The sequence below is a fragment of the Cicer arietinum genome, chromosome 5, assembly GCF_000331145.2.
Source record: "Cicer arietinum cultivar CDC Frontier isolate Library 1 chromosome 5, Cicar.CDCFrontier_v2.0, whole genome shotgun sequence".
NCBI lineage: Eukaryota > Viridiplantae > Streptophyta > Magnoliopsida > Fabales > Fabaceae > Cicer > Cicer arietinum.
In genome coordinates, this window is record NC_021164.2 from 63,682,155 (window position 1) to 63,691,639 (window position 9,485).

General features: G+C 27.5%; 1 protein-coding gene across 1 annotated transcript; it reads right to left on the reverse strand.

The window, feature by feature from the left end:
- Window positions 1–2: 2 nt before the first annotated feature.
- Window positions 3–3,089, reverse strand: LOC101511676 (serine/threonine-protein kinase WNK8). Its single transcript, XM_004502007.4, has 7 exons — window positions 2,523–3,089; window positions 2,376–2,413; window positions 2,074–2,301; window positions 1,764–1,984; window positions 1,516–1,673; window positions 1,012–1,414; window positions 3–939 (listed from the first exon to the last, which is right to left on the reverse strand). The coding sequence occupies exons 1-7, from the start codon at window positions 2,583–2,585 to the stop codon at window positions 191–193; spliced, it is 1,860 nt and encodes a 619-aa protein (XP_004502064.1). The 5' UTR covers window positions 2,586–3,089; the 3' UTR covers window positions 3–190.
- Window positions 3,090–9,485: the final 6,396 nt, after the last annotated feature.

Below are 9,485 nucleotides of genomic sequence, written 5' to 3' on the forward strand. Positions count from 1 at the left end.
AATCAAGAAAAAAAATATTCGTCACCATCCATAAAAAAATAATATTTATGAAAATCACAAGCCAATTTCAACCAAAAAATACCATCTGGAGAATTGCAAAGCAGCAGCCAGAAAACAATTAATGTAAACCAAAAAAAAATCAACAAATGAAATCAAACTAAAATATCAAGAAAATCGTCCTAATGCCGCATCACATAACTGATATTTTTTTCTTTGTCATCCATCTCTTTTTGACATTTTCTATGGCTTCCTCCTTCATCTTCTCAAGCTCACGAAAACATTGTTGATACTGGGTTTCAATTGCTTCAAGCTCCAAATGTAGCTCGTTTAAATGATCTTTGTCACGTGGAGTAAGAGAACATTTGCTGGACATCTCAAGGTTCATGGATGGACTGCAACATGAATCAATTAAAGAGCCTGCGAAGTTATATGATTGATTATTGTTTCCATCTTCTTGATCACAAATCCGGACATCTGAATTCGAATTTAAGCCATTGGATCCCTTGCAACATTCATGAAGAATAAAACAATCAGGCTCTACACCTTTAGAATTCGTGGCAATTGCAATCTCATACTCGGCAGAAATATCTGATGAAATAGATTCTTGTTTGTCTTGATCTTCCCCATCAAGCTGTGAGTGACCTAAATCCTCAGAAATTGTCTTCGCATCAAAATTACTTGATCCCAATGTCCAATGGCAGTTTAACTGTTCACCATTCTGAGCTTCCGAATGCCTGTACAAATTATCTGTTCCAGATGAGAGGTTCTGACATACGGGTTTCCAGTTAGGCACAAGCTCAAAAATCATGTTGTGTATTAGCTCAGCAATGACAGCTACATCCGCATCCTTGAGTTCCAGATGTTCCACCATCTCCTCAGCAATTGAAATTGGCGTGTCAGAATTGATGTAGAATGGAAAATGGATATTCCTTGCTCCACCTACAGAAATATATAATAATAATAACATTTAGCTAAGAGTAATTTTTAAAAAAAAAACTGAATCATACTCACCATGAGCATCGGCAATTCGGAGTGTAAGTGAGATTGTACTTTCAGCATTTTTCTCCCCTCTTAACCTAAATTCATTGTTCTCTGTCTTCCTTAGGAGGTCGAGAATTGAAACTTGAGAAGTTTCTTTAACTCTTTCCACAGAGGAGCCAGGTGATGTATGCCTGGAGTTTGAATCTATCTCCATAGGATGTGCTTCAAAAGTTGGTAGATTAATTGATTTAGTGGGCAGATTAGGCAGCAGCAGGGTATCACGATAGATCTCCTTTGTGTTTCCAGTTGCAAGGAATGGGTCTTTGAGAAGTTCAGATGCAGGCAATCTCATAGATGCTGGAACTAAACATTTCTCTATAAATTGCTTCACTTCAGGATCATTCACTTTAGCAAGAGCAGCAGGCTTTATACCCTGAAGCAAAAAAATGTAAAATCAGCATAAAAATTTATTTTTATAGAGGAAGCAAAGATAAACATGAAAAATTCAATGAACTTCAATGCCTGCAAACTTACAGATGTAACTTTCTTATATATCTGCGCCGGATTTTTGCATTCGCTATACGGGTACTCGCAGGTGATCATTTCAAGAATACACATGCCAAAGGAATATATGTCAACAAGTTCATTATATTCTTCCTCATAAAGCTCAGGAGCCATGAATTCCGGAGTACCTGCACCCAGCAAGATTTATAAAACATTAATTTAATTTGAAACGTTTAATCAAGTGGAAGGAAAGCTCCAGAGAAGTTCAAGCATAATACCAATAACACTCCTGGCAGTAGGCTGCTGCATGACAATTGCCATTCCAAGATCTCCAACCTTAACTTGCCCATTGTTCCCATTAACAAAAATGTTATCACATTTTAGATCCCTATGAATAATAGGAGGACTGTGACTGTGCAGAAAGCACAAGCCACGAAGAATCTGCCTCGCCCAGTTCTTGATAGCCTTCATATCCACATTCTTATGTTTCTTCCGATACCTAAGATACACAAAGCAAGAGTAACATAAGGGATCACTCAAAACAAAACTAAAAAATAAACAGAGCAAACTCAATTCAAGAAAACATACTGCCTCAAACTCCCAGAGGTGAACAATTCAGTTATCATGTTGATAGTCCTGCTCTTTTCATCCACCCAAGAACTATACAACTTAATGATATTTTCGTGTTTCAGCGATTTGAGGAGATGAACCTCAGAATACAACTTTTCCAAATTTTGAGGTGACTGCACAACATCGTCTATACTAATTTGGTTCCAAGCAACTTCTATTCCATCTACTTCATCAAAAGCTTTATATCTATGATAAAATAACAAATAAATAAACAAAATTCAAATAAAACAAATTTACAGTTGATAAAGAGATAGTCATACACAGTCTTGAAGGCTCCTTTCCCTAACATTTCATCATACTGTAAAACAAACGGAAATCGATCATAAACATAAACATGAATATGAATAAATTCAATAATTATTTATTTAATTAATTAATTATGTACAGTAATAAGAGCAATAACATACACGTGCGTAACGCAAAGTTGGATCTTTCTCCACAACACCAACATCATCAGTTTCAGAATCCATATCGACGCCAAAAAGACAAGAAAAACCTCTCACCAAAAAAAAAGAAGAAGAGAGGAATTGAGTGATTATTTAGGTTATTAGAGAGTAAGAAGACGCAGGGAGGAGAAAAGACGGTGTTCAGAAAAAGCTTCGGAAGCCGCTGAGTAAGGATCGAATGTCGATCGAAAACGGAATCGGAATCGGCATCCAACGGAAGACATATTGGAGGATTGGAATTGCATGGCGAAATTAGGGTTGTGAAATGAGCGGCGCATCCGTATCGGAACGTTTATATAAAATGGAAACGGACACAATCCCATACCTCCTTTAACTGCATCTTCTAAACCCTAATTGTAATCCAAAGCGAAGGCTTAAAATTTTTTTTTGAAAAAGAATAGGTTTCAGTGTCAAGCCTTGGGTTGGGTTCAGCTGCTTACAACTGAATTCTTCTGCAAAACTCGATTTTTCTCTCTCACGGGACGGAAGATACGGAACAAGCTCGCACGATAGTTACCCTCTTATTTTCATTTTAATTTATATATTTTTTTTTTATATAACAATATAAATTTATCTTTTTTCTCTACGTCAATTATACAGTATTTATCTTCTACTACAACTACAATACACAATTGTAAATAATAGGGTATACGGCCAAAAAAGTAGGAATAATAGGCGGCGATTAATTTTGACTGTCACCTTTTTTTTATGGGCGTTTTGACTGGAAACTTATTAATAATAATATTCATTTATGACGCAAATTAGTAGTAACAATAATCATAATATCCAATATAAAAAAACCATAATATGACGGTCTTTTCATCTCATTTTAAATGTTACATTTGGTTGCAAATAATTTTTACATAAATAATTTGTTAAGTTGACTTCAATAAAAAATGAATTTATTTATTCAATTTTTTTAATTGCAAATAATAAATAGATTTATATACGGTTTTAATTTTCGTAATTAATTCGTAATTTTAGTTCTTTTATTTTTAATTTTGTAATTTTAATCTTTCTATTTTAACGTCACTTTAATTCTTATATTTTTAATATTGTAATGTTGCTTCTTCTATTTTAATTAATTTTGGTTCATTTGTTTCTAACTTTGCAATTTTAGTCATCCTATTTAGATTTATTCATAATTTCGGTCTCTCTATTTTTAATTCACAATTTAATCATCATATTTTGACTGATTCATAATTTTAATTCCTCTATTTCTTAAAATTAAGACTTTTGTTCTATCTATATATCTTACTATTAATATTAATTCGGTCGATCATGACGTTGCTTTATTTTTTATTTTTTAATGACTACTTGAACTTGTTTTAAAAAAAATTGTAGCTAATGTTTTTAAAAAAATAAAATTCTCTACTCATTTTTTTAAATAATTTTTAAAATAATTGCTAGCTCTTATTATTAATTAAAATAAATACAAAAAAAATAATATGGTCAAAAATATATTTTCACCTTTTTAAAAATTATTGTGATTCTACGTACACACTTTCGAGAAAATAAATAAATATATACAAAGAATTATAATAATTTTTAAAAAGTAATAATAATTAAAATAACCATAATATAAAATAAGGGTTCACAAATATATTTTTATTTTTTAAAAATTATTGCGATTAGTTGTATACCTCTATTTATTTTTTGAAATGTGTATATAGAATTACAATAATTTTTAAAAAGTTAAAAATGTATTTTAACCATTTTATTTTATTTTGTGTTTGTTTTAATTAATAATTAAAGTTAGAAATTGTTTTAAAAATTATTTAAAAAAATGAGTAGAGAATTTTATTTTTTAAAAACATGAGCTACAGTTTTTGTTTTAAATAAGTCCAAATAATCATATAAAAAAAACAAAGCAACTTACCAAATCAATATTAATATTAAAATATATAAGTAAGATAAAATATCTCAATTTTAAAAAATAGAGGACTAAAATTGTGATATTAAAAATAGATAGATTAAATTTATGAATTAATTAAAATAGGGGACTAAAATGGAAAAATTAAAAATAGAGAGATCAGAATTAAAAATCATTTAAAATAGAAACTAAAATTGTAAAATTAAAAATAAAATGATAAAAATGATAAAAATTATAAATTAATTAAAATAAGAGGACTAAAAGTATATTTAAACCTAATAAATATTTGATGAATTGAGATATAATAAATAAAAATATTAATAAAATAAATAAATAATATTGTATTAATATTGTAAAAAAACAAATAATTTTATACACTAAAAAAATAACAAATAATACAAAGAGAATAATAATATTTGATTTTAGTAGGATGGCCGGTCCACCCCATGATTAGCATGTTAAAAAGCGGGAACTCATGTGATCGGAGTCGAATTACCATTTAGCTCCGTCCCGTGGTGGGTTGGTAGGTCGGCTTGCCGTTTTTTTTATATAAACATTTTATAAGAATGATAACTGAAATTATAATCAATCAATAAAACTAAATGTCAAAAAAAATATAAAATAATCAAATTAAATTCATCAATATTAAATGATTCTAAAATAATTATTACAATCTACTTACTGTTACATTATACTAATAAATAAATAAAAATTATAAAATATATTATAATTCATTGTAGAGTTTAATTTTGCATTTGAACATGAAAATACATGTTCTTACCTTTATATTAATGTACTGATTACCTTTATGATGAAATTATGCAGTAAAACGTATATTCTTATTAATTTTTTATTTGGGTTTGAAGTTTTAATTGGATTGCGTAAATCGGTTTTAATATTTGAATTTGGTTGAATGAATAAACACAAAGAGACGGACCAACTCGACTCATCGTTTTTTCAATTGGTTAAATAAGACAAGTCAACTTAGATAAGCAAGTTCAAATCTATAATCCAATTCGTTTAAAATGACGGGCAAAAGAGATCGGTCAGTGAACTCGACCAATTTTGTCATCTCTAGTTTTTAGAGTTTAATGATCACATCACAATCATTCATAAGCATGACTTAAGAAATAGGCTAAATTGTATTTGTGATTCCTTAACTTAATTTTAGGCAACGTTTTAGTCATTTTTTTTTTTCGAGTTGGTCCTTTATTTTAATTTTAAGTGACAATTTAATATTTTATGTTTTAAAATTTCAACCACGTTATCCTTTTTTATACAAAAATTCAAAAAAAACCATCAAAATTTTCAACCAAAACCTATAAAATTAATAACCATCTTCAATATAATGCAAATTTTATCAAATCCATAACTCAAATACACTCATATTTTCATCTCCAACAACCTCAAATAAAGAATGAAAATATGAGTTTATTTCAAGATTTAAGTTATGAATTTGATTAAATTTGTATTTTATTGAAGATGATAATGAATTTTATGGGTTTTGTTTGAAAAATTTGATGATTTTTTTGAATTTTTGTAAAAAAAAAGGACAATATTATTGACATTTTAAAACATAAAATATCAAATTGTCACTTAAAATTAAAATAAAGGACTAACTCGGGAAAAAAAAATAAGATAAAGGACTAAAACGTTACCTGAAATTAAGTTAAGGAACCGCTGATGTAATTTATCCTAAGAAATATTTATGATAAAAGTCAAACATTGTTAATAATCTAACGATTTCGATTGACTGACAAAAAGACAATGTAAAAACTTTTTATATTGATATAATTTTTGAATTAAATATATGTTTATATATGATATGTTATAACTTTATTGATCAGTTTTAAAAACAAAATAATTTTTAGAGTGCAATGGAATGCCCTGTCAGTTTAAAAGAGTTATAAACAAACACTTAACGGTGTTCGTGGGTACGAGTAAATTCGCGAATTCGAACATTCAAATCAATATAATCCATATTTTGATCCAATTCATTCAAAGTTTAAGAATAACATAAAACAACTTATTTAAATTCAATGAAGTTCGGGCAATAGATTTAATATTTTGAATCCACGAACTCAATCCATTGACGTGTCTTATGTATTTTTATTTATTTATTTTATTATTAATGTATAGTTAAAATTTAATTATTGAATTAAATTTGAGATTATGTTGCTATTTTAAGTATTTTATTGTGTTTGTGGATGTATTTTAAGTATTGAATGATATGCTGTTATATAGTTTTATTATTTTTGAGATATTCAAGTATTTAAATTTAATTATATTTTTTTAAATAAAATAAAAATTATTTATAACCCATGAACTCGTGAACTCAATTGAATCTAATCCACTCATGAGATTGAGAGTCCAACCAAATTAAAATAAAATTGATCGATTTTATATCATATTTTACAAAAATCGACTCAACTCAATTCGCGAATTTTCAGCAACGGATTGAAGTGAAGTGATTCAGAGGGCTCTATGATTACTATTGAATTTGAGATTAAAACTATACACACTTACCATGTATATCATTTTTATTTAATTTTAATTGTGAAATTGGATACAACAAAAAAATATGAGTAGGTGAAAATTAATTTTGGTTGTAATTTTTTTTTTTTTTTGAATTAATTTCAGGTGTCAATTTTATATTTAAAAAAAATTAGGACGAGGAGAGGATATCTTAGTTTGAAGTATAAATCTTTTTAATAATTTAATACATTTGTATAAAGAAATTTATATTTATTTTTTTCTAATATAAATTTAATGGCAATAATAATAATAATAATTCTGAAGCAACTCTTAATTTAAAATTTTAAAGTTAAAATCAACTTTAGTGATACAGTTCTGATAAATTCAAATTTTTAAGGTTAAGGTCAACTCTTAAAATTATATTTTGCTCTCTCGAAAAGCCCATGCCAGGGCACAAGGATAAATGGAGTACTACACCAAAATACTTTTATTAAAAAAACTATCTAAAAAAAATAATCAAAGCGCATCTACGCTTTTTAAATTTTAATTTAATTTAGTATTTGTTTTATTATAATTTAATTATTTAAGTTACATCATCTTTATATTTATAATTATTTATTTCAATTTCGACGACTAGTTGAATTGAAAATTTGTTTTCATTAAAAACTCAAATAAATGTTACAGTGATATATGTACTCATCATTCATAAAATTTTATATAATATTTTAAAATTAGGATCAGACCAACTAGTTCAACCATGAATAGGACCTATGTTCGATCACACAGCTTAAACAAACCGCTAGTTAGTAAAAACTGGAGAAAAACCAAGGAAACCAAGTTGAACCGGGTCTAATTTTAATAAATTGTCTGGTTTTAACTAAACACCCAACTTATATATTAAAAAAAAAAAATCAATTTTTTATATTAAAAAAGTACAAATAATCTTTTTAAGTTTAACTTTAAAAGAAAAACTTTTATTTCACTTAAATATTTACTCCACTTAATCCGCAAAGAACCCTTGGATGATCGATTGATCTTCATGAGATTTGATGTTTGAATTTATATTATATATATTTGTTTTTGTTGTGAATTTTAATGTATTTGTTATAGATATTAAGTATTTGTTATAAATTTTATAGATTTTTACTTTATAAATTATAAAATTTGGGATATTTTAATATATTTTATGTATATTTGTGATTTATTTATTGAATAGTGCATTAAACAATTCGAATGTTGTTCAATCAGTTGAATCAATTGAACCATGATTTGGAGGTCTCATTGATTCGACTTTTCGTCCGATTTTTAAAACACTGATCTTATAAATTATCTATATTTATTGATTTTCTCTACAACTATTTAAACACACGCATAATCTTAAAATTAAGATAATAAATATTTATCCACATAATCAATATATTTAACTTCCTTCACATGCAAAGTAGTTTAGATAATTACCTCGTTGCGATAATTCGATTAGATCTTAATATTTCATAACAGTAATTCAATAAAATGTTCAAACATAAAAAATCGCTTATGTAATTTAATATATCTTAAAGGTAAATGGTACAAATGGAATGTAATTTAAAGTACTGAATCACAAAGAAAAAAAAATTATATATATATATATATATATAAGTCTTAAAGAAAATTTGAGTTAGACGTTGAGGACAAAAGGTGTATTTTGTTAAAAGAAAAAGTTGTCTCATGATTGTGTTTGTTTTTATATATATGGGTGTTTGTTTTGGATTTACATTCTTTTCATCTCTTTTATCTCTATTTAGGATTGATTTGGAGTAAGATAAATACAAAGAAGTTGAAAAAAAAAATAATGATAGTAAAGCTCATTTAATGGTAAGATCTACTAACTATTTTGTGTCTATCTTTATATAAATTGACCATAAATGAGAAGGGAAGAAATATAAATAATTATATCTCGTTTGTTTTGACTTTCATAATTTGAGTAAACAGTCTCGAAAAAGTAAATCAAACTTTAACCTTGTCATATTGAATCTTACTATATGTTCTTGAAAGTTTATCAAGAATATTACGAACTATGATATGAAATATTTAAATTATAGAAAAGAGAAATTTTGAATGGTAAAAAAATGTAAGTAACTAAAAAATACGAAGTTAGAATTAGTTTCTTTCCCTCATCTCTTACATGTTTTCCACCAAATGATCATTCTTTTTTTTTTTTTCTATTCTCATTAAATTGACAATTCATCGTGGATTCGTAGTTATGCTTTTTCAAATATATTCTTATGGCAGCGCACCTACCTTAAACCTTCTCTCCGGACTCCCTAAACCCAAAGTCCCAAACCTTCACTCCACACACTCTATATTGGACAAATAAAAAATTCATTTTGAAAACCATTTCTATAGTTGACCATAACTACGATTCTCATGCCCCATCCTTCCAACCAAGCTATGGAACACCGTAACAAACCATAAGAAGCATTTCTCGCAAGCCAACCAAACAAGCCCAAGCGGGTTGTGTGCGGAAGAATCTCACCGAGGGAAACATAAGGCCGCACGATGATGTTGTTGTGGAGAAGATGAATAGCTTTAAAATA

Bases quoted from the DNA above. Each gene is read 5' to 3' on its own strand.
- LOC101511676 (XM_004502007.4), bottom strand. From the start codon at position 2,585: ATGGATTCTGAAACTGATGATGTTGGTGTTGTGGAGAAAGATCCAACT. The intron at 1,985-2,073 runs GTATGTTTTCTT...TGTGTATCTTAG, and splicing joins ACCTCTGGGAGTTTGAGGCA to GTATCGGAAGAAACATAAGA. The intron at 940-1,011 runs GTGAGTATGATT...ATATTTCTGTAG, and splicing joins CCGAATTGCCGATGCTCATG to GTGGAGCAAGGAATATCCAT.